Genomic DNA, 26,322 nt, shown 5'->3' with positions numbered 1-26,322 from the left:
ATGGCAGAACTCAGAGGGTTGTCATCAGCGGCGCTGAGTCTAGTTGGAGGCCGGTAACTAGTGGTGTCCCTCAGGGGTCAGTACTGGGCCCAGCCTTGTTTAACTTCTTCATCGACGACCTGGATGAAGAGTTAGAATGTACCCTCAGCAAGTTTGCTGACGACACCAAACTGGGAGGGGTGGTAGATACACCAGAAGGCTGTGCTGCCATTCAGCGTGACCTGGATAGGCTGGAAAGCTGGGCAGAGAGGAACCTGATGAAGTTCAACAAAGGCAAATGCAGGGTCCTGAACCTGGGGAGGAACAACCCCCGTGTATCAGTACAGGCTTGGGGTGGACCTGCTGGAGAGCAGCTCTGTGGAGAGGGACCTGGGCGTCCTGGTGGACGACAGGTTAATCATAAGCCAGCAGTGTTCCCTGGCTGCTAAGAAATCCAATGGAATCCTGGGGTGCATCAAGAAGAGTGTGGCCAGACGGACGAGGGGGGTTCTCCTTCCCCTCTACACTGCCCTAGTGAGGCCTCATCTGGAGTACTGTGTCCAGCTCTGGGCTCCCCACTTCAAGAAAGATGAAGAGCTACTGGAGACAGTCCAGTGGAGGGCTACAAGGATGATGAGGGGACTGGAACATCTCCCCTACGAGGAGAGGCTGAGGGAGCCGGGCTTGTTCAGCCTGAAGAAGAGAAGGCTGCGAGGGGACCTAATAAATGCTTATAAATATCTGAAGGGTGGGTGTCAGGAGGTTGGGGCCAAGCTTTTTTCAGCGCTGCCCAGTGACAGGACAAGGAGCAATGGGCACAAACTGAGGCACAGGAAGTTCCATCTGAACATGAGGAAGAACTTCTTCCCTCTGAGGGTGACGGAGCACTGGAACAGGCTGCACAGGGAGGTTGTGGAGTCTCCTTCTCTGGAGATATTCAAGACCCGCCTGAACAAGGTTCTGTGCAGCCTGCTGTAGGTGACCCTGCTTGGGCAGGAGGGTTGGACTAGATAAGCCACAGGGCCTTCCAACCCCTACTATTCTGTGATTCTGTGATTCTGTAAGAGTTGGAAGGGACCTTAAAGATCATCTAGTTCCAATACCCCTGCCACGAACAGGGACATCTTCCACTAGACCACGTTGCTCAGAGCTCCATCCAGCCTGGCCTTGAACACTGCCAGGGAGGGGACATCCACAGCTTCTATGGGCTACCTGTTCCAGTGTTTCACCATCCTCATGGTGAAGAATTTCTTCCTAAAATCCAATCTAAATCTGCCCTTTTTTAGTTTACAGCCATTCCCCCTTGCCCTGTCACTACACAGCCTTGTGAAAACTCCCTCTCCATTCTTCCTATAGGCCTCCTTCAGGTACTGGAAGGGTGCTATGAGGTCACCCCGGAGCCTTCTCTTCTCCAGGCTAAACAGTCCCAAGTCCCTCAGCCTGTCCTCATAGGAGAGGTACTCCTGATGTTTTATATAGTAAGGCCTTTATTAACATGTACCTCTTTTAAATCACATGAATAAAAGCATTTACAATCAGTTGTTGAAAAATACCATTTAAATACATAGTTTCATCCAAAGCACATCATCAATGTCAAATGAAATCATTCAGTATAATGGATTTATCTTCTAAGTTGAAAAACAAAAAGACACCTCCATTATCAGGATGCAAAAGCAGACAAAGAAAAATGGCATGAAACTTTTATATAATTCAAAGCACAAAACAGTGAATATGTTTGACCTTATTAGATATACTAGATCTATTTTATGCTTTTCATAAAAAAGATATTTTTTCACAAATTAAATATGAAGATGGGAAATTAACTGATCAGATTTATAATATTATGAAATCATAATTAACAAAACCATAATACAGGAATTATCACCAGTTACACAACATATGCTGATATCACTGAATCATGGAATCATAGGCTGGAAAAGACCTCTGAGATAATCCAGTCCAACCACCATATTCTTTAGCCACTTGTCTAACTGGGACTGTGGGCTTTTTCAGAATATAACTTCTTCCCAGGTGTATTAAGAATTGCAAAAAGTGCCTCAGTATACAAATCTTGAGATGTTACAGCATGACACAGTGAACAGCAAAATGTTCTGGTGAGCAGATGGGTACCGTTAGCTTGCAATCAGCTTTGGTGCCATAGTAAGACCTTTGAGAAATAGCCTAATGTTTTTTCCCACCCTCCTTCTTTTTCTTTCTTCCTTCTCTCCTTCCTTTTTGCAGAATCACAGAATCACAGAATGGTAGGGTTTGGAAGGGACCTCTGTGGCTCATCTAGTCCAACCCCCCTGCCGAAGCAGGGTCACCTACAGCAGGCTGCACAGGATCTTGTCCAGGCAGGTCTTGAATATCTCCAGAGAAGGAGACTCCACAACCTCCCTTGCAGCCTGTTCCAGTGCTCCGTCACCCTCAGAGGGAAGAAATTCTTCCTCATGTTCAGAAGGAACTTCCTGTGCCTCAGTTTGTGCCCATTGCTCCTTGTCCTGTCGCTGAGCACTGCTGAAAAGAGCTTGGCCCCATCCTCCTGACACCCACCTTTCAGATATTTTTGTAAGTATATATCTCTTTCCTTCCTTCCTCTTCCTTTCCCTCTCCTTCCCCTCTGCTTTCTCTCTCTCCATTGCTTCTTTCCTTCCTCTCCCACGTTTCCTTCAGTTGATAACATTGAAGACATAATGTACTGCAATTTACCTCACAGATATATGGTCTATAAAACAAGAGAGTTGGGTTCCTACACGGCATGTGCATACATGCAGCCACCTTTATAACATCTTCATCATGTGGCGTAGGTCACTCATCTCCTGACTGTATTAAACCATGTTCATTCTGAAGGCATGTGCTTTGACTGCTTTAACACTATGGTCAGTATTTATCTGTGAACTGCTTAGAGCTTACACTTCTGTTGTTCTTGTTGACTGTAAGGTAGTATGCCCTCGTAGTATCTCCTGCTGATAAAACATGGACTTGTCTAGTAGTGATTACATCTTCCTGAAATATCAAAACTCTGTCGAACTGTAATGGCTTTTGTATTGCAAGGGCTGCAACCTGTATCATTTCATCAAGGTATGTACAATCGAGCAATTTAAGTGCTAGGATCTGTAGGACAGTGAATATGTCTTTAATGGGCCAATCTATTCTTTTGGACTTGTTTTAATCTGTATCAAATTAATTTTCAGGAAAATGTAAAAACTTGTCAAACTTTTTTGTTATCAGTAGTGCCTTATGCCGCTTCCTAAATCATGAGAATATTCAGCCTGTTATTCTGTCAAATACAGATGAGAGTCAGTGTATCTTGCCTTTTAGTCCTAATGCCTGCCTACATGTCTTAAATGTTATGTCATACTTGGTTCATTCTCTAATGTAAATTTTCCTAGCTGTGTAACTAAAGTATCACGGCTCTTGGATATGGCTTGCATCTGTGTTCTCTCACGGTTTTTGTAGACCGTAGGTGCACTCTGACTGTACCTTAGAGCTTCTGTTATTATACTCTTTGTCACTATATTATGTTTGTATTGCTTAAATAAGAACTACTGTAGAGCCTGAACTCTACACAGTTGGGTTCATTTTTGCCTCTATTCAGATCAATTGTGTGAAGTACTTGAGGAAAATTCTACTCCCATCCTACACAACCCACCTCTGCGCTGACCTCCAAGTTTCTTTGAATAGAAATTACTATTCTTAACGTGTCTTCTTAACGATTGCTTCCTACCCTAATAGCTCTAAACCGAAAGCCAACTACAATTGCATTCAGATTCAAATGAGCAGACAGATTTGTAAAGAGAAAATTGTTATGAGAAAGAAGAAAACAATGGGACTGAGAAAGTGAAAGGAAAAAAAAACAACTTCCTATTCCTTTGTACGCATACTACCTTTGAATACTAGTAAAGAAATCCTGCAACGCTAAGGCTATAAAAATCTCTAAATTACTATGGAACAAAATTAAACAATATACGTTTTGTGTTTAAAACTCGAAATCCTGTGGGAGTGTTTATTTTTCTGTGGAATTTTCACTTTTGCTACTGAAGTTATCTTTATTTCATCTAGTGGCAACAGGAAGACAAATCTTTCTACAGGATGTTTGAAGGCACTGATTATTTGGTTAAATGACCAAGGTTAAGATGAGATAAACTGTAGCCTCAGTCTTATAAAAAAATTCACAAGGCTTAGGTTCTGGCCCTATCAGATAAAAGGCTAACCAGAAATAGATTCGGTGATAATCTATGTCCTATAGTCACTCAGCCATTATGTTTGAGGGTTTTTTTCTTGTTTGTTGTTTTATTTTAATGCATTTATAATGCAGGACTACAGCTGTGAAGCTACAGACTTTACCTTGTATTAATTTATATGAAATGGAAAGCAGGTAAAGACTGATTGTGAAAGAGACCAAATATCTTTATATTCATATGTCTAAAAGAAAAGGAATATCAACTTGAGATAAATCAATCTAACTTATAGTCCTAGTAAAATTAAGCTTGTTGTAAAATCTATTTTAACTGAATCTCAATGACAAAATACTTTTGTAGTTCCTTCCTTTTCTTTTATCGTCTACACACAATGTAATGTTTATCTTTTTCTAGAACTGTTATTTTTTTATATACAGACAACTAAAAATGATACTAGCACCTAGAGTTAATATTTATTTTTCTTTACTGTAACTGACGAACATTTAGATGTGATTAAATCTTCAAAGGCCTTATTAGAATATTAGTATTGTTTGTGTATATATATATAAAAGATAATTACTATAGTAATACTTAACATATTTGTAAAACACAGAATTTGGATCATTCCTATAAAGTCTTGGTTTTTGATAAAGTTGATTTCATAAGAAATCACAGTTTTAAATTTCATTCAAATCCAGTTGCAATGTATCATTTTAGAACAAGTTGTTAATATAAGCTATTGACTAAAATTCATGCCAAAAAACGCTGTAGGCCACACAGTAATACATGCAATTACTCTTCTTTTTATATCCCAAAGTTATTATTGCTCTGTCTTTTTATCTTTTTAATAGAATTCTGACTTTCCCAACTGTAGCATCAAACACAAAATTTTAAGACTGGGACGTAAAGGAAATGTAAAAGAAATAGCCTATGGCCCTGATTCAGAAAAACACTCACAAAAGCATATAATTTAGTCTAGTCATACACTTGCATGTTCGTACACACTTACAGCACTTGTATGAAGATCTGATCTCTTCTTGAAGTGTATATGAGTTTCAGTCAATAAAACAAATTACACATAGTTAATGAGAGCTGCAGTCTGTGTCTATGCTAATTAACTGAAGAAAGCTAGGGCTCAGTTTTTGGCCAAGGAGAAGTGGAATAATACCTTTGTTTAAAACTCTGAAAAATTAACCATTTAAAAAATTATCACTGGTTTCAATTGTTGATTCTATTTATTCCTCATCCTTGAATAATATTTAAAAAGGGGAAAAAACCCCTCGGAAACTCAGCAAAAAACACAGCCAAGGAGAACCAAGAAAATCCTGACCAAAATAAAAAGGAATTTTATTGGGTTTCAGAGAGATCCAAGATTTTTCCAGGATATTTTCCTTTACTTTCTGCCTTCTAGATTAAGTCTGGAAAAAAATAACTGTGGCTTTCTCATTCAAGTGCTAAAGACACCCTAGAGAAAAATAACTTGGGTTTTTGTCATTCTTGTTGTTCAAAGGACAGATGTGTAAATTGTCTTTTCTCTTGCTTTCTCTATCTTTTTATTTGTAAGAGGAACAACGGGAATACGACCATCTTTGATAAGTATTAATCTTGGTAAGGATAAATAATCATCTTTGAAGTCTACTATAAAGGTAGAAGTTAATCAAGCAGGAGCATGTCAGCTAAAGACTAGGTTGACATAAACTTACAGCAAAGAGCTCTTCCCCTGAATGAAATTGTTGCAGAAAAGTATAGACAGGTGAGGCAGACTTCAGGTAAAATAAACAGGAGATAATTACTTTTTCATTACATGTCTTTACTTTCTTCTCCAGACCTTCATTTTGGATAACATCCTGGATGTGAACAGACTTTTTAAATCTTTTATTATTGCAAAAACTGGGAGAGTGCAAATAGAAATGTTGAAAGAAATATAAAGAATCACTTGTCTGGGATCAGACAATCATTTTTCATGAAAAATATAAACAAAAGATTCTATAAAGGGGAATAGAATGTTACTACTATGATGTACACATGAAATTAGGGTTATTATAATTAGTGAGGAATCTGCAGATTTGCTGAAGAACCTTATTTTACAAGAACATTTCCTGAATTTAAGTGACCTTGTTCTATGGTAAATCAAAATTTATGTATGTTTTGAAGTATTTCCATATACATACGTCATATGAAAGGCAAATATATTACATTGACAAGTCAGATTTCAGCTTTGCTCCACTATTGTTTTGTCAATTTGAGATAAATAGTACTTGGATTTACAATCTTTCTAGCAGATAAACAGATAACATTAGAATTATAAATTCTGATGCTTATTTGCAGAATTAATTTCATAATCACTGGGGAGTAAAAAAAGGTGAGATGTCTGCTCAAAAACTGAAACTTGGGCAGCAGCTATACCTGTGGTGCAACCTCCTTCAAGGACATAAGCTTGATATGACTGTACATGTAACTGCTCTGTGAGTGTGACTGAACCAATAGAAGCATAAACTCCTCTCCCTCTGCATAACATCAGCAGTTTTTAGTGCTCCTTTCTTATCTTAATTGCAGCATTTGTCACCTCCTGGTTACCCCATGCAGAGACTCCTGGCGTATCATGACATAGCTAGGCAGCGTATGTGTGTCTACGGCTGTGATGGTGGCCTCTGAGATAACCGGAGATTATTTTCTCCTGACATGAGAAGATATAGGCCAGGAGGAGGGGAAGTGTATCTAAGCGGAGAAAGTCTTCATTCCGCCTACATCCCAAGAAGCCTACAGAGAGGATGACTTTCCCTTGGTCGAGGAGGACTGTGTGAGGGATCATTTAAGAGATCTGGACGCCCACAAATCCATGGGCCCTGATGGAACGCACCCATGAGTGCTGAGGGAGCTGGCGGATGTTATTGCTGAGCCATTCTCCATCATCTTTCAGAGGTCCTGGAGGACAGGAGAGATGCCCGAGGGCTGGAGAAAGGCCAATGTTATTTCAATCTTCAAAAAGGGCAAGAAGGAGGACCCAGGGAACTACAGGCAGGTCAGCCTCACCTCCATCCCGGGAAAGGTGATGGAGCAGCATTTCCTGGAGGTCATCAACAAGCAAGTGGAGGAAAAGAAGGTTATCAGGAGTAGTCAGCATGCATTCCTCAAGGGGAAATCATGCCTGACCAATCTGATAGCTTTCTACGATGACATGACTGACTGGGTAGACGAAGGGAGAGCCGTGGATGTTGTCTACCTTGACTTCAGCAAGGCTTTCGACACTGTCTCCCATAACATCCTCCTAGGGAAGCTGAGGAAGTGTGGGCTGGATGAGTGGTCAGTGAAGTGGATAGAGAACTGGCTGAATGGCAGAACTCAGAGGGTTGTCATCAGCGGCGCTGAGTCTAGTTGGTGACTGGTAACTCGTGGTGTCCCTCAGGGGTCAGTACTGGGCCCAGCCTTGTTTAACTTCTTCATCGACGACCTGGATGAAGAGTTAGAATGTACCCTCAGGAAGTTTGCTGATGACACCAAACTGGGAGAGGTGGTAGATACACCAGAAGGCTGTGCTGCCATTCAGCATGACCTGGGCAGGCTGGAGAGTTGGGCAGAGAGGAACCTGATGAGGTTCAACAAAGGCAAATGCAGGGTCCTGCACCTGGGGAGGAACAACCCCCGTGTATCAGTACAGGCTTGGGGTGGACCTGCTGGAGAGCAGCTCTGTGGAGAGGGACCTGGGTGTCCTGGTGGAAGACAGGTTAACCATGAGCCAGCCGTGTGCCCTAGCTGCCAAGAAAGCTAATGGTATCCTGGGATGCATCAAGAAGAGTGTGGCCAGCAGGACGAGGGAGGTTCTCCTTCCCCTCTACACTGCCCTAGTGAGGCCTCATCTGGAGTACTGTGTCCAGTTCTGGGCTCCCCACTTCAGGAAAGATGAAGAGCTACTGGAGAGAGTCCAGCGGAGGACTACAAGGATGTTGAGGGGACTGGAACATCTCTCCTACGAGGAGAGGCTGAGGGAGCTGGGCTTGTTTAGCCTGAAGAAGAGAAGGCTGAGAGACGACCTTATAAATGCTTACAAATATCTGAAGGGTGGGTGTCAGGAGGAAGGGGCCAAACTCTTTTCATTGGTGTCCAGAGACAGCACAAGGGGCAATGGGCACAAACTGAAGCACAGGAAGTTCCGTCTGAACGTGAGGAAGAACTTCTTCCCTCTGAGGATGACGGAGCACTGGAACAGGCTGCCCAGGGAAGTTGTGGAGTCTCCTTCTCTGGAGATATTGAAGACCCGCCTAGACAGGGTCCTGTACAGCCAGTGGGTGTAGGTGACCCTGTTTGGGCAGGAGGGTTGGACTAGACGACCCACAGAGGTTCTTTCCAACCCCTACCATTCTTTTACGCTGTGATTCTGTGAAGACTTTGTCATGGGCATGATCCTCATTTTCATTTGGCCCTTTCACAGTTCTGTGCATCTCTCTCCCTTGTCTGTCCTCTTTACTTTGGCCGCCCTGTTAGCCATCTCCCACTGAGCTGCAATGACCAAGACCCTGCCATATGTTCTACCTCCACATTCGATCAGTCATCTAAATACTGATAGTTGCACACATGTCAAGGGGCATGATGGAGAGGTCTATTTTTATTCCATACCAGAGAACCTTCTACAAGGTGCAATACTCCCATATGAATGTGTTACACCTTCTCTTCAGGGCACAGTCCGAAGACTATCCTGCACTTCAAGGAGGAAAGGACACTCTCCACTCAAATGCCAAAAGAAGGTCCCAGCCACAGCATCCCCTGTGATCCATAACACCCACCTCCTTCTATGGCACTGCTGAGTCAGTCTGCTTGGCAACTGAAACACTTGCAACTCACTAGGCAGACGGTCAAAGCTGCCAAGGGTGGCAGGCAGAAATCTTGGAGGGCTGGGAGGGCACAACAGGACATCGATTACTGATAGCAGATGTGCTTTTTGGAGGATGAGGAGGATGGGGAGACCTTATGTGATATGAACTCACAAGCTGACTATGCTTCTTTTCATGCTGATCCCTGCTGCTCAGTCCTCTAGCGACATCCGCAAGGAGGGCTGAAGCCAACTCTCTGGGGCAGAATGACAAAACTGTGTGGCAGATCAAGCTGTAGATCAGAGTACAACTAAGCATAGTCTACTGTCACCTTGGACACCTCCATGGAACAGCAGGTATTGAGCAAGTACTCTACTCTTTCCCTACCATCCCCTTTTTTTCCATTTTTGCCTTTGATCATTTCACTTCCTCCCTTTATTACATTTTTTGTTCCCTGTGATGATCAACTTATCACAATTTTCTATTACTTTATCCCAGTGTTCTATTACTTTTATCCTGATGTTCTGTTACTTTACTTTTATTTATTTTACTGTCTCCCAATGTTCTATTACATTTCCTTTCCATGGAAGGCTAAATTTTGAGTCTCTGTTAGAGTTGGGTATATAAAGATCACAGCAACTGGAAAAATTTGAACACGGCCACTACTAAATCTTTTTTGAGCCTATTGGTATTGTCTCCCTCTATAAACATAAGTGGCAAGAATTTTCATCAAACTTCTCTGTATTCTTCTTAGGAAATGAAAAAAAAAGCATTATGTAAGATATGACTGTATCAAGGTCTTACTTAGATTCATGGAATCATAGTTTGGAAAAGACGTCTATGATCACCAAGTCCAACCGTCAGCCCAACACCACCACGCCCACCAAACTATATCCTGAAGTGCCACATCGACATATTTTTTGAACACCTCCAGGGCTGATGACTCAACCACCTCCCCGGGAAGCCTATTCCAATGCCTGACCACTCTCTCAGTAAAGAAATTTTTACTAATATCTAATCTGAACCTCCCCTGATGCAACTTGAGACCATTGCCTCTTCTCTTACCACTAGTTACCTGGGAGAAGAGACCAACTCCTGTCTCACTACAGCCGCCTTTCAGGTCTTGTAGAGAGCAACAAGGTCCCCCCTCAGTCTCCTCTTCTCCAGACTAAACAGCCCCAGCTCCCGTAGACACTCCTCATAAGACTTGTGCTCTAGGCCCTTTGCCAGCCTCGTTGCCCTTCTCTGGACATGCTACAGCAACTCAGTGTCCAGCTTGTAGTCAGGGGCCCAAAAATGAACACAGTACTCCAGGTGCAGCCTCACCAGTGCAGAGTACAGGGGCATGATCACCTCCCTACTCCAGCTGGCCACACTATTCCTGACACAAGCCAGGATGCTGTTGGCCTTCTTGGCCACCTGGGCACACTGCTGGCTCATGTTCATTTGGCTGTCAATCAACACCCCAAGGTCCTTTTCTGCAGTGCAGCTTTCCAGCCACTCCTCCCCAAGCCTGTAGTGTTACATGGGGTTGTTGTGACCCAAGTGCAGGACCTGGCATTTGGCCATGTTGAACTTCATATAATTGGCCTTGGCCCATCAGTCCAGTCTGTCCAGATCCCTCTGCAGAACCTTCCTACCCTTGAGCAGATTGACACTCCCACCTAACTTGGTGTCATCTGCTAACTTCCTGAGGGAGCACTCAATGCTCTCACCCAGATTATTGATAAAGATATTAAACAAGACTGGCCCCAAAACTGAGCCCTGGGGAACACCACTCGTGACCGGCCACCAGCTGGATTGAACCCCATTCACCACCACTCTCTGTGCTTGGCCATTCAGCCAGTTCTTTATCCAGCGAAGAGGTGTACACCATTCCAAACCATGGGCAGCTAGTTTCTCCAGGAGGATGTTGTCGGGAACAGTGTCAAAGGCCTTGCTGAAGTCCAGGTAGACAACACCGACAGGCTTTCCCTCCTCCACTAGGTGGGTCACCTGGTCGTAGAAGGAGATCAGGTTGGTCAAGCAGCACCTGCCTTTCCTGAACCTATGCTGACTGGGCCTGATCCCCTGGTTATTTTTCACATGCCCAGCTACCACTCTCGAGATGAATCAATGCATAATCTTGCCCTGCACTGAGGACAGGCTGACAGGCCTGTAGCTCCTTATATCCTCCTCCCAGCCCTGCTTGTAGACGGACATCACATGGCAAGCCTCCAGTCATCTGGGACCTCCCCTGTTAACCAGGACTGCTGGCAAACGATGGAGATGGGCTTTGCCAGCTCCTCCGTCAGTTCCCTTAGCACTCCTGGGTGGATCCCATCCAGCCCAATAGTTTTGTAAATGTTCAGAGGGCGTAGCTGGTAGTTAACTGCTTCCTCCTGGATTATGGGAGGTTTGTCTTGCTCCCCTTCCACATCTTCCAGCACTGGGGGCTGTCTACCCTGGTAATAACCAGCCTGACTGTTAAAGACTGAGGTGAAGCAGGCATTGAGTACCTCAGCCTTTTCCTCATCCATGTTGGCAATATTCCCCCTCGCATTCAATAAGGGATGGAGATTTTCCTTGGCCCTCTTTTTGTTGTTGACGTATTTGGAAAAATGTTTTTTATTGTCCCTTACAACAGTGGCCAGTCTGAGCTCTAGCTGTGCATTTGCCTTTCTAATTTTCTCTCTGCACAACCTGTCAAGACCCCTGTGCTCCTCTTGAGTCGCCTGCCCTTTCTTTCATACGTGGTATACCCTCCTTTATTTCCTGAGTCCCAGCAAGAGCTCCCTGTTCAGACAGGCTGATCATATTCCCCATCAGTTTGTCTTGCAGCACATGGGGACAGCCTGCTCCTGTGCCTTTAAGACTTCCTCCTTGAAGAATGTCCAGCCTTCCTGGACCCCTTTGCCCTTCAGGACTCTCTTCCAAGGGACCCTGTCAACAAGCATCCTGAACAGGCCTGAGTCTCCCTCCGAAAGTCCGTGGTAGTGGTTTTGCTGTTCCCCCTTTTAACTTCAGCACAAACCAAGAACTCTGTGACAGAATGTGCACTCCATCCTGTGCTATTCTTGATGAAGCCCATCACTCATTTTTTTTCTGCTCAGTTTTGCGCAGTTCTCCTGGGATTCTTCATTTTTGGCATGCCAGGTGGCTACGTGAAAGAGCATGATTTTATCTGCAGACTTGGAGATGTCACTGTTTATTCCCTTCTCCAGACCATTGTTGAAGATGCTGAATAAAGTAGGACACGCTGTTCGTCTTCGGGTAATGCATGACTGACGTCTCTCTATCCTGAAATAATGAACATCGACTCCTACTCTTTACTTCCTATTTTTTAACTGGCTTCTAATCCTTTCCTCCAGTTCCACATTACTTTTCTTTGTTGTTCTTGCTTGAGGTTTTGTTTTGATATTTTCTTTTTTTTTGAGATATTTGCCTGGAATATCATTAAAGGCTTTCTCTTCTGAAAATTCAGATTCTTAGAAAGAAATATTTTCTGAAGATTGTATTTCCTTATCCAAGATTTTAATCTTCAAAAAGTGAACTCTTAAATATTCATACTTCTATAAAATTATAAAATAAACTGTGAACAAATTCAGCCACAGTTGCAGTATGTCAGAATACTGACATGCTTGTATACAGACCCTTGAACAAAAGACATGAAAATGCAATGTATGGAGAGAATTTTTTAAGAAAGAATGTTAATCAAGTCCACATTGCAATGTGGAAAAGGTGGAAAGGAAAGCTTAACTCCTCTTAAAATTCTAGGAATTTAAAATATAGAATTTAAGAAGAGACCAAGCATAACAACAACGTTCTTGTTTTCACTAATACACTTAGGAATATTACCTAAATTTAGAGATCTATGACACAAGAAATTATGTGTGAGCTAAATATCTAAAAACTTATTATAATTTGGGTTAAGATCTAGGTTAAGACTAATTGCTCTGAGGAAATTTCTCTGATGAAATCAGATTTTTAGCTTGTAGAGGAATGTCATGGGTAAGTTCGCTTCTCATTTTGACTCTGAAATGTACAGAATTGTGTGGTTACGTGGTTAAGTACATCTACGCATGCATGCATGCATTCATGTGGTCTTTATGCTCCCACTATTTTCAGTTGTGAAGTATCTAATACTAGTCAATGGAGCTTGGAGAGTGATTCAGCTTTCTCTAAACATCGAGCACTTGGTTGATTACATCTCTTATCTCCATTTTGTGTTGACTAGATTTTCATTGTATGCAATAGGATCTGGGACATTTAGTTCTTGCGTGTACTTACCTACATTTACATTTAAGAATTTTAACTTTGTGGATGTCTAGCTGAGACGCAAACCAATGCTATGTGAGAAGAACCTCCATAGCCTTGCAAGTTCATATTTTGTATTGGTGACAACATTTGATTTGTGTTATTGATTAGCATGGGAGACCATGATACAGGTTTACAGGCTTAGCTCTTCTGCTAAAAGTGCATGTTAATTATGACTGAATAGTCTCTTTGAAAAGCCTCACTTTTCCTCACTGGGGATCTGACTAAGAATACCAGCTGTTCTCAAAGGACAAACTCCTGCCATATCTACTTCTGTAAGACTAAGTCAGTTGGTGTCACATGAACAAGGAACACACATGAGCATTTGACATCAGAGCCTTGCATCGTGAGCTGTTCAGCGGTGCTGAATCTAGCTGGAGGCCTGTAACTAGCGGTGTTCCCCAGGGGTCAGTACTGGGCCCAGTCTTGTTCAACTTCTTCATCGATGATCTGGATGAAGAGTTAGAATGTACCCTCATCAAGTTTGCTGATGACAGCAAACTGGGAGGGGTGGTAGATACACCGGAAGGCTGTGCTGCCATTCAGCATGACCTGGACAGCCTGGAAAGTTGGGCAGAGAGGAACCTGATGAGGTTGAACAAAGACAAATGCAGGTTCCTGCACCTGGGGAGGAACAACCCCATGCAACAGTACAGGCTTGGGGCGGACTTGCTGCAGAGCAGCTCTGCGGAGAGGGACCTGGGTGTCCTGGTGAATGACAGGTTAACCTGTCAGGTTTAGCCTGAAGAAGAGAAAGCTGAGAGAGGACCTTATCAATTCTTATAAATATCTTAAGGGTGGGTGTCAGGAGGATGGGGCTAAACTCTTTTCAGTGGTGCCTAGCGACAGGACAAGGGGCAATGGGTACAAACTGAAGCACAGGAAGTTCCGTCTGAACATTAAGAAGAACTTCTTCACTCTGAGGGTGATGGAGTACCAGAACATGTTGCCCATGGAGGTTGTGGATTCTCCTTCTCTGGAGATATTCCAGACCCGCCTAGACGCGGTCCCGTGCAGCCTGCTGTAGGTGACCCTGCTTTGTCGGAGGGTTTGGACTAGATGACCCACAGAGGTTCCTTCCAACCCCTAACATTCTGTGATTCTGTGATTCTGTGATTCTGTTCCATTTCCTGACCCAAGTATCTCTTTTCCCAGATGTCACTGGAACTATAACAAGGAGAAGAGCTGCAACTATATATTACAAGTAGTTGTTTTTTTGGTACAACTAATTGCACTCACTTCTTTCTGTAATTAAAAAAAGCTTAGTGCTAACAGACTACTACTAAATTGGAAGAAAAATGTGTGTTTTCAGCTAGCAGGAGGAGTTTGGAGAAAACCAGCAAATTTAGAGGTCATAAGGGGGATAGGATAATTTGGGTTTTTCACTCACATGGACATTCATACACTAGAGTTTCAGTAATTTTACTCTTTAATGTCTTTGACAGATTATTTCTAAATCTGTGTTCAGTGCTATCAGTTTTTATGAGCTGGTAACATTTATAAATACAAAACTTTTTTACTCATTACCTTTTGCAAGGCCAGTAATAGAAAGTAATTTAAGAATTACTGGTGAACAACTCCAGTGAAGGACAAGTATTCAAAGAGTGAGGAGACTTTCTGTCTGTAAAGAGATGCAGAAGAGTTAGTCTGATCTGCAGCCTGATAATATCATGTTATATTCAGTCATCACATATAGTGGAAGTTCTGTAACCTTGCAACAAACTCATTCATTTAATAAGTGTATAGTGCAATTGCTTTAGTGCTTTAATTTAGTTAAGATATAGTAAGAAGTACATTGCTTCTCCAACTACTGAAAAAAACACAATCAATTATTCAAAAATAGATAGATTTAATTTAATAAAAGTAATCAAAAATGTTATTAATTTAGAAATTCAATGTGAAGTATGATATTAATAATCTTGTAGGGAAAAAAGCCCTTCCCTGAAGAAGAATACATCAGAAAATAATTGGTGGGGCAGGGAATACCAGTAATTTATTTATCCTGAACCAAACTGTCACATCAGTTATTATAAATGAGATAGGTGGTCATATATATATCTTCAAAAAAAGCATCTTCTACAGGTTAATATATTCTATGCACTCTAACATATAGCTTCAGTATTGTGGGATCTCGGCTTTTAAAGAATTTTATGATGCTAATAAAACATAAATTTACCTTTTCTTTGCTTTAAAATAAAGCAGCTATCATATAAGTTCTTCTGGTTTTTATATCGTAAGGATTATTTCATTTTTAAAAATCGAGAAAATAAAGTTTCCAATCATGATGTCAGGGTAAGACTCTTTTTACAAGCCCAGATAATTAAATATAAACTGAAAGTGATAACCTTTTGTTCATCCAAATTTTTAAGATGACACTGTTGCTAATATTGTCAAACAGTGTGAATTTATGAAACTGAAAAGACAAGGAAAAGCACATTTTCTGAATTGAGTCATCTTTTAATATTCTGCACTGCATTTCATCAGCCAAACTGTTCACTTGATCGCAGCTCAAGTATACATCCCCAAAGTGTCTTGAAATCACATACTTATAAATCTTTATAGCACCCATGAATGTTTGCATATTGCTGTGTATTTCTAAGTTATTTTAGAGCTGACAGTCTTACTTATTTTGTAACAGGACAATTTCCACTTTTTACTTTAGAACTAAGTATTGTTGTTCATCTCATGGTTGGTAATCTTCCTCAGCCTTTTTTTTTTCAATAATTTGTTACAATTGATTTTATTAAAGACTTACTAGTTGTCATATTGGATAAGAGTGTCAGTGAAATGTACTATTTACTCCCCGAAGTCCTGATTTGCATTTAACCTTGGGAAAGCTCACTGGAATTTGCCTTGACATGAAGTTAATAATAGGAAAATATGAGTACAAGTTAGCTAACTCACGAAGTAAAATGATCACTGGACAGCTCAGCATTTGAAGGTACTCTATTTAGTAATTAACAGTAAACTACAAGAAGCATATGTGTCTGGTGTTGTCCCAGAGCAATTGTACTTGTCTATCATAAACTGTTATCAGAGATAAATTCAATCATTGTATTGATTGAGTATATTTAACTTTGAGTTGATATACTCAACAAATATGAAAATTATTTACAAATCAATGATGTTTTTCTATTAATAATGGCAAAAAAAACATTGTGCAATGCAGGAAGATTATCGAAACTCATAGGAGGTTTTGAAAAATAGACTACTGAAGTGTGAAACAAAATCATGCCAGGAGAGTACATTTAAGAAAACTTAAGCATACCAGGTCAGACAAATTATTTTGTGTCATTTGGTGTAGTTTCAACAAGACTTTGTTGTATATATATCTTTATTACTAGCTAAAATAGATTGATCTGTATTGTGTTTGTAAGAGTAAATTATAGCTATTTTTACTAGAGTTATCTAGCAGTAAAGTGACAACTGCTTTAGTCTCAAAACACATATGAAAAATCCCGTCACATAGTGTCATCACCTAACCTAAGGGCATTTACTTTAACTCTCAAACTAGAATATTCCTTTATTGTTGAAACAGTCTCTTCAGGTTCTCGGTTCCCTGAATCACTCTCTGGAAACACATGCCCCTAGAAAACACAGTCTTAATTAAGGGACCCTAATCAAACATGATGCGAATAAAATGTTGTGAACTACTAACTCTGACTTTAAAACAGTTACTAAAGAAACTTGTGTAGTAACTGGATCAGAGAACAAGGATATGGACTTTCATTTTTATTTTCACATCTGGGTCCTATGTGACTGAAAGATATTGTGATCTCTGGCATAGAATAGGTATGTAGTCTGGAGAAGAGCAGAGTCTCTTAATTATCATATCAGTTTCACCAGTCATGAAGTTGCTTCCCTTGGATACACAGAAAGTGAGGACAAGTACTGCCTGTGGTCCACAGTGAAAGTACAGTGGAGCAAAGTGTCTACTGAATGGTCATTTATGACAGATATTAAATGTAACAAAGGATGGTCAGAAAGACTAAAACTCTAACTTTGAAACTTCTCCTTTAAATTGTTTCAAAAGTAGGTTAAAAATAAGCATCTGTAGAAAGGGCAAAGAAAAAAATCATATGGAATTCTCTTACACAGAATATTTTATATTAAAAAAATAAATATTTTTGTGATATTTGAATCAGGACAGAGATGCAAACTTATTCTGGACATGCTGTCACAGATTTTACAGTGCTTTTGAAACAATCATGAAATATACATGAAGTGATGAGATTAAAAGAATCACAATAACTTCATTAACACTCCAAATACAACTTGCATTTTGCTCCTTAACACTAAAAGACTTATGGCCATTTTGGTGTCATTATTAAAACTGTCCAAAAATCTTGACCATTCTTTCTTAATTCTGGTGACACTGAGCAGCGATCAGGGAATATTTAACAGGATGTCTTTTACAACTAAGGATCATAATCCCCATAATCTACAGCTTCCTCTGAGGAAACTGTCACCCTTGACAATCTGTTTTATTAAGCCATAGTCAGTTAGTTAAGAAAAAACAAAAGAAAACACAATAAAAATGAAAAACATAATAAATCACAAGTGAGATTTAAATAGCCTGGGAAAACATCATCTGTAATTGCACCCTTCTCTCCCCCATTGCTGCCCCTTAGAGAAACACTAAAAAACAAATTCCATAGCAGGAATATCTCTTCAGCCTGACGTTTGTGCTGACCTGACAGTGCAAGCACTCAGGACTTGTCTGATTTGGTTCAGTTCCTGTGTTTGTGCCCAATGACTGCTGCCTCCCCTGCTCCAGCTTGAGCTCTGGGAAAGGCCCCTCTGGGAAGGAGGTGACGCCATCCTCACATCAGTCACCACCTGACAAACCATCGCCCTTTGTACGCCTGGAGCTGGGGACCACTACCAGGCTGCAGCTGGCAGCCTGGAAGAAGGAAGCAGATAATGGTGTGAAAACATGTAAAAGGAGCTTGAGATGGACCTTTGACTGACAGGGGAGAAACTTCCAGTATGAATGTCACACTTCTCCCAATGAAGACCTCAGGATGCTGATGACCTGCTGCAAGACTTGCACCCTCTTCTTGAGGGAGCTTGATATGGTGCTTTTGGGACCAAGAGGAGCACTGGAAAGCTCAGCATAATACCAAAGTGAAAAACAGATGTTAGGAAGGTGTTTCTGTATAATATTTTAGGGTTATTATTAGTAAGTCTTTGGGTATTACTTTGGGCTATGAGTGTTCGTATTAGACAAAATTAACTATAAGGCTGTTAAAATGTTAATTGTACAAATAATAAATTCTTCCCTCCATATATATATGGTGAAGTCCTTTTACGATTATGACCTTTACAGTACCCCATCTGTAATTCAGTGAGTAAGTGAACAGACCATTTTAAACTAAAACACCTGCATGATGGAAGCTCTAGCAAAGTGACTCAAAGCAAAACCACCTCATTCTTACAGTATCTCCTGTTCCACAAATGAGGAGGGAACTCATTATGACCTGTGAACAGGCTAACTGGACCATTGGAGAAGGCAGAAAATGTAGGTCTCCCTTGCAGGAATATGTGAAAAAAACCAATAATCTCAAATGCTCTACAAGGGGTTGGATTTAAGCACTTCTTTTATCTCCCATCTTCCCACGTAAGGAGTAAAAAGCCCCCCAGACTCAACAAAACATATTTAAATGGAAAACTACTGTTCTTAATTCACCAAACACTGTCTAGGGTAAGCATTACCATTACAGAGGTGGTTAAGATATTACTATTTCCTGTAGGTAGTGAAGGAGTCACATTAATTTTCTGTACATCTTCAGAACAGGACAACAACGTCCATCAGAATTTCTGAGACATCCTTTTTGTTAGTGAATGTATAAAAGGCACCTCCTCTCAGGGACTGTGGGACCTGAGAATCCTGCTTCCCAGATGCTGGAGCCCAGCCCAATGCACCCAGAGACCTGGGAGTCCCTCTGTCTTAGACCAATGGGTGCAGCTGTTGTTTTCCTGTTTGCAGGCTCAGCAAAATAGCCAAGATGAACATGCATACCAGAGAAACATGCAGAGGACACTAACACAGCCAGCTACATAGACTGCCCTCAGACAGGGCACTACCTTTAAGAACACCCACATGTATCACTACCAGAACTCACATAAAACATGCGTACAAACAGCCAAATCCCAGTCCTCCTCTCTGATAGATCAGGATTGAAGCTCGCTAGTGAAAACACACAGCCCCTTACTCTCCAGTTCAAAAGGACAGACAGATTTGTGGGTCCCTTGAATAACAGCATGGGACCTCAGCCCATTGAATATTGATGCCCAGATCCCAGGCCTCCTACTTACCAGACAGTCCAGCTTGAAGTCTGCTAATGAGTTACAGATGCACATACATGCACACGCACACACACCAGGTTAGGGGAAAATATAAACTTTCTGGTCCTCCCAGTGACTCATGCCCAGGCACACAGGCCCTATCACACATGATCCTCTCCCCACTTGCTGATGCTAGGACTCTCACCTTTTCCAGCAGGCACCAGGCACGGGAGCCACCATCACTCAAGGTCTGAACCTGGTCACTGGCACGAAATTCACTCGCTGCAGACATGTGCTCCTATCATGTGGGGTCTCCCTTCAGTTGCTGATGCTGAGACCCTCATTTACTCCTACTGCTGGCACCACAGACATTAGGACCACTATCACCAGTGGTCTAACCTCAGCTGCAGACCCCAAATTCAATAACTTTCATCTCTCCAGTTTCTGGCATCTAGACCTTACAGCACTCACAGATGGGGAGAGACTGAGATTACATGGAAAGAGAGTTAAGAAAAGATTTATTAAGAAGAAAGGACAGGCTACAGTGATTCGGTACAAGGCTCAGTTAGAGAAATGTAGTGACCAGTGACTGCTCATTCACTATCAGCCTATTTTATATCCCCTTCCTCTCTATACTCTCCCTGTCCTTGTTTAGCCCAGAGCCCCTTCCTCTGAACATACCTTAATAAATTCAAGGGTAGAAATTCTTATGTGGAGTATTTAATCATAAGAATAATGAAATGCCTAATGTTAGCTGTTTGTTATTAAATTACGTTAAAAATATTCCTTCAGGAAAGAATGAAGAGAGTTTTCAGAGCTCTGTGACTGAACTAAACAATAAAAAATAAAAATATGTAACTGGCTTGAATACATACATTGCTTGTCTAGTAGGATCATTATATCTTGTGAACAACTTTGACAAAGCAACCTTTACTTATTTTGAATAAATACTTGTAAATAATAATCACAAATATAAGTATAAAAATTTATTATAATTTATTTTACATCTCATCAGTTTATGGTAACAATAATATTTTCATGTGAACTAGTTACTGGCAGTGTCTTGCCTCATTCTAGAAAAAAATATGTCAAAATTTATCAAATCTTAAACATTATTTACGCAATCTTGATATTGTTTGTGTTTTCTGTGTATAAGTTCAATATCAAAGCAGAGATATGTTTTGAATTTGCTGCCAACTTTGCATACTTAGAATAGCATTTAAGATGTAAGATTCATAATTACACAGCTCATCTTGTCTGAGAACACAATATAGACACAATGGAATAACAGCAGAAAAATATCTGTTTTCATAGACAAATGTCTTTTTCCACAAGGACTGGGGTATTTTAGGTAACTGTTCTTGAAATTGCCTTAATACTAGCAAACACTTTTACACAGGATCACAGGAAGGAATAATCACTTAAAACAACCATATGTGGTCAGAAAAATATTGCAAAATTATTTTACATGTTAGTCAGTCAGTCCTGTTGCAAGGTGTGCTGATGTACTACATACTTTCCTGTTGCAGCAGAACCTGAGTCAATTTATACCAGAGTAGGAAAAAAGTCTGCTCCTATCATGTGGGGTCTGAAAAAAGTCTGCCTTCTCCTCCTATGGTACTTATTATGCTTGAAAAAAGAAAGGATTCTCGATTTTCTTTTAGTTAACTGGAGAATAAAAAGGAAGTTAATTCACATTCATAGTCTCCTTTGCTTCTTCGCAATCCTTACCAGCTACCAGGAGCGTTGATTGCAATGATTGCTGCCATCCACCAGAGTTGAGTGTATTGAACTGTTTTCAGGACATTAAGTGTCTGGGTTTACTGTCTGTGGAAGGGTGTTCCTCTTTTCTCATCCCCTCCTCTCCCTCATTAGGTCAAAATCTCAAACATACAAAAGATTTTTGTGGGGATAATTTCATAAGTAATGTGCCCACACAATCTGGGTGAAAGGAACAAAAGTAAGGGTTTTAAAAAGATATAGATCATGTACGGTGGAAAGTTGCAGAAAACTTTACTGATGGACTTTCCTCCTTTGAAAAACAAAGGATTTATTTCACTTTTTTCAGAATGACAGTTGTCATGATGCCCTCTACAATGAAGGAAAGGGAGGAGAAAGAGAGTAATCTAAAACAGATTTACTAGGAATTTATATTCTCTATCCTGTTTTTAAAAATTATAGTTCTACACAGAATTAACTAAAATTTTAATAAGAATATTCAGTCTTTCGCTATGAAAATAAAGATTGGCTCTTAGATCCCTCTTACTTCCTCCTGCCTTTTTTTTCTTCTTTGTTTTCCATTTCTTTGAACTCTGCATTTCAATGTAATGTTTTATTTACACTCTGTGATTGTCAGGGTTAACTGATGCTTCCAAGGAAGAGACATTTTTAGAAGTTTTACTGTCCTTGGCTATTCAAGTGCTAGCTTTATACTTAGCTCATTGTTAAAGGATGTTCTTTTGAGTATTGCTACTTCTCTTATACCAACACAGTAAATCTCTGCTGTGAAGTACAAGAATAAATAGTCTTTTAAGTTTGGCTGCTATCCTGATCCCCAAAAAAAAGTGTTTGCCAGAGGATGGCCTTAGATACATTTTCTGATTTGAATTTTTCTCATGAAAGCATCTTCTATGTCCAATATATCATAAGTAAACCGATTAGCTTCTGAAAGTTGGTGTTTTTTTAATCAAGATTGACCACTAAATCACGAGATTATTGACTCTTTAAATTATCTCCATCTTGTTTTTCTAGTGCATCTGTTAAGAAGATGCTGAAATTATGAATACAGGTGTATGACCATTCTAAATCATCCAGCAAGTTCTTCTGATTCTATTCTTGTGAATTCTTATTTCAGAACCAGTGAGTTAGTGACTATAAGTCTTCCTTTGCCACACTGCCAACAGAAGAAAGATACTCATGGATGGGATCCAGTTATGAAAAGCCTCTATCATTTATACAGTTTTACTTTAGTACATGGCTATTTTAGAATAGTCACATAGAATTCAGATTTCTTTATTTTACAAAACGTATTTAAAAAAAGATGTGAAGAAATTGAAAACTCTCAACAATCATCAGAAATAACTGTTTCAATAAAGTTCACACTATTATTATAACACAGGAAACCGTTACTGTAAGACAGGATACAAAGGTGTTTCTTACCTGTAAAGCCCTTGTCACATTCACAAAGAAAAGTGTTTGGAGTAACATTGCTGCAGTTACCCTTGAAACACGTATGTGGCTGGCACTGTCCAACTATTTCTCTACAATCTTTACCTATTTAAAAGGGATAATAGGAACACTGAATTTTAGTAAATATTTATATTTTTCCTGAAATGTCAAACTTATATGTAAAATAAAAAGTTATATTTAATAGATAGGTGGATGGATAGATAGGTATTTGTGCTAATGTTGGTTGCTAGAAAGATGTAATACGAGCTACTGTGCTCAACTTCATCTACCATATAGTTACTAATCCACACACATTTGAAATTGAGAAATGCTGTTAGTACTGTAGTATTTGTTTCTTTTTGACATGTATCTAGCTTCCATTTACTTCTAACATTGTGAACAAAAGATGTTCTCACATGGAGTCCAATTCGTCTGTATTTTTTGTAATATGCAGCTTTCTGGAAATAACAATTCCAATTATAAGTTGTTTATGCTATTACAGCATACAGGTCTAAATACCGTATAATTATGCTTGCCACTTGAATTGTTGCTGTGACATTATTCACACTTCAGCAACTTTTCAAATTTCTAATAGACTTTGTATTACGGGAGGCAATTTTTTCTTTCCTTATTCTTGTGTAGCCATGTCCGTAACACATGATGGTTTAATCTCCTAAATCTTCTTGTTTACATACAGCTTATGTACTGGACCAGTGTCACCTGTACAAAATTATGGCATTAGCCAACACTGTCCCACATAGGTTAACAGAATATTTAAAGCATTGCTTGCTGATGACATTAAGCTTTCTGACTGCATTTAACAGAATATTTGTCAATCTCTCCATTAATTTGAATTAAAGTAGTATCAGATGCTTTTTGTTATTATGATTTTTGAAGCATTTTACACAGCCCCCAGAAATCATAAAAGAAATGGAAAGCATACTGCATACCATCAGTGTTTTCCACTATTTTACTAAACTTTGAATAGTTATAAAAATATTTTTCTCATAACATTGACTTATTCATACCTGCATAATCTTCTATTTGCACATGTATTAGCATCCTAATTATTATGTAGCTTGAAAAACAATTTAAAAAAATTACTGCAAACTTTATACAACATAACCTTCACTCCTGTGTTCTGTGAACCTCACTTGCTCCTGACTCATCAGCTGTGTTTCATAACATAGCATTGCTATTGCAAGAGCACAGAAGTGCAATCCATCAAAGGAACTTTGCTAGAATTCTGTTTCACAAGTACAGAAAGAGCTACAACAATCCTTTTTTTTGAAGTGAATGAATATTTCTGGTACTTTCCACAGGTTTCCCGAACTCTCTTGGTCTGAATGCAGGAACAATATACCCATAATTTCCTTTATCCCCTTTGCTTCCTCCATGAAATAGAGAAAATAGTTAGGTATGCATGTATCTAATCATGCTGTACTGCTTGCTGTAGCTCTGGAAGTCCAGTCCCAAACCCAGATTCAATTTCTGCAATAGGTACAAGTACAGCAGTATTTCCTAGGTAGAATTAGGTAATAATTTTTCATTTGTGAAATATTTAATTTGGTGATAACAACATATTTAGCAAACGCCTTTTGAAAGGATTTTTACCATGCAAAACAAACTGGAAGAAGAAGCATTCTGTTTTGATTCCTTTTCTAATGAAATGTTTGACTTTTTAATTAAGAACAAATTTTGATTTTAAAAATTTCTGTAATGTAATTTAAAAGGTCTTTAAAATGAAAAGGGAGATTTTGTGGCTGGTTGAATTAAATTTTCATTTCAACAACACTGTTTTCTATTTTTCAGCAGCTTGGTGAAGTAACTATTTTTTGGGGAGCTTACTTCAAATGAGCAATGTTATTTCGTGTAAGAACTTGAACTGCTGAACAAATGAAATAAAATTGGTGGCTTCTTTAAGTTCACAAGTATTTACTTGTGTCTGGTACTTAAATGGGAAAGAATCATGATAATAACTTATTCAATTATTCCCCACAATGCACAGATGTATGTAAGCAAGTATAAACTTCTTGCAAACGACTGCACAGTCTCCTGTAAGTGACTGTGCAAAAGAGACTCAGTATCAGTGAGGTAGTGGCAAAGGACAATCAGATTATACAAAATCCTTGCTAATGATGTTCTCGCTGCTTTATTATTCATTAAGGAAAATGTATTATGTATGTAACATTTAGTCATAGAGGGGAAAATAAATACCTGAAAATGGTGGAGGACAGGTGCATTCATAAGAATCTCCATAAAGTTCTGATTTCTCAGTGCAGGAGGCATTGTTGTGACAAGGTTTAGTGGAGCACATATCAAACTTTTGGCAGAATCGTCCAGAATACCGTGAGAAACAATGGCAATTATATGCTTTTTCCCAGATATGGCTTAGGCATTTTCCATGTCCAGAGCATAATGGTGCATTTGGAGACAGTTGGCAAAACTGCTGCTTCACAGTTACGTTCAGACGAAGGCCCATGTTGCACAATAGTGGGCCTCTCTTACGAAGCTCTGCAAAGTAATGAGTTCCAGCACCAAGCCATTTAGGGTCAACTTGGTGCAGTCCTCTTATACTGCAAACAAAAATCACTTGCTGTTGAAGAAAATCAGCTTTTGGGCAGTTAATAAATTCTTCCTTGGAGACATTTACCAAATTCATTCCATAGGACTGAAAGGATGGCTCAGAGGAGATAAAGAGACTATCACCTAACTGAAGCTGTAAAGGGCATATCTGAGGGATACTGAGATTTTGTTCTTCTGAGATTTCCCCAGTAATACTTTTATTCATATTCCAGCATTCGGTGAAAAAGTCTGAGCAGATGTTTTCCCTTGGAGTCCATTTTATTACACTAGGCTTTGGTTCCACTCGCCATTCAGCAGTCATTTGCCTCTCACATATTACCTGCCCATTTACAGCACATAGTTGAAGAAAGCACACTAAAATGCAAACTGCTGATTTTGTAGTCATCGTTTCACCTGGCAAATTCGAGTTGTCTTTCACACTTGCTTTGTTACTGAGGATAACTTCAGAAGATTTGTTCCTTAAGGTTCTTCCGTATTTTCCATGGCAGCCTAGGAATTCAAACAGAGAAAAACATTTCTGTTTTCACACCATTTACAATTGAATATCAAAGCCTCGCTACAAAAATAGAAAATATACATTGAAGCAACGTCTACATGTAATAAGACTGATAAGAAACTGGAAGAAGTCCAGTTAACTGATCAGAACTACACTACTGTAATTAAAGTCAGATATGTCCTGTTTCTACTCCTGCTAAAGATTCTAATTTCATTTAGTGCATTTAATTGTAATTGTGTATGAAGAGAAAGAGCTTAAAAGCGTACTTTCCATATTCACTCCCTCTGTTGACAAAAACTAATGATAACCAAGTTAAGATAGGATGCTGTGGCAAAACTAGTTGGTAAACTAGAAATTCTAAGCTCCAGTCATGAACTTTAAACATAGATGTTTTCCTGATAATGATTTATCATTAATTTGTGGTAAAAGTAGATATTCTGAAGATGTAGACGTGAATTAAGGCCTCAGTAAAGAAAACATACAAGAACATTCTCAAATCTTCTACGTTCACACACACGCA

At 39.8% G+C, this 26,322-nt stretch overlaps 1 protein-coding gene across 1 annotated transcript in view; it reads right to left on the bottom strand.

Annotated features, from left to right (window-relative positions):
* EYS (eyes shut homolog) overlaps positions 1 to 26,075 on the bottom strand; it is a 966,530-nt gene extending 940,455 nt beyond the window's left edge. The window contains exons 1-3 of the mRNA XM_075414597.1: positions 26,065 to 26,075; positions 24,938 to 25,764; positions 22,712 to 22,825 (exon numbers count right to left, since the gene is read on the bottom strand). Coding sequence (XP_075270712.1) covers positions 22,712 to 22,825; positions 24,938 to 25,764; positions 26,065 to 26,075 — 952 coding nt within the window. The remainder of the gene's footprint in view (positions 1 to 22,711; positions 22,826 to 24,937; positions 25,765 to 26,064) is intronic.
* Between the last annotated feature and the right edge of the window lie 247 nt (positions 26,076 to 26,322).

This window comes from Opisthocomus hoazin, chromosome 2, assembly GCF_030867145.1.
Source record: "Opisthocomus hoazin isolate bOpiHoa1 chromosome 2, bOpiHoa1.hap1, whole genome shotgun sequence".
Lineage (NCBI taxonomy): Eukaryota > Metazoa > Chordata > Aves > Opisthocomiformes > Opisthocomidae > Opisthocomus > Opisthocomus hoazin.
The sequence above is the reverse complement of the archived record's forward strand: the minus strand, read 5'-3'. Positions and strand labels throughout refer to the sequence as shown.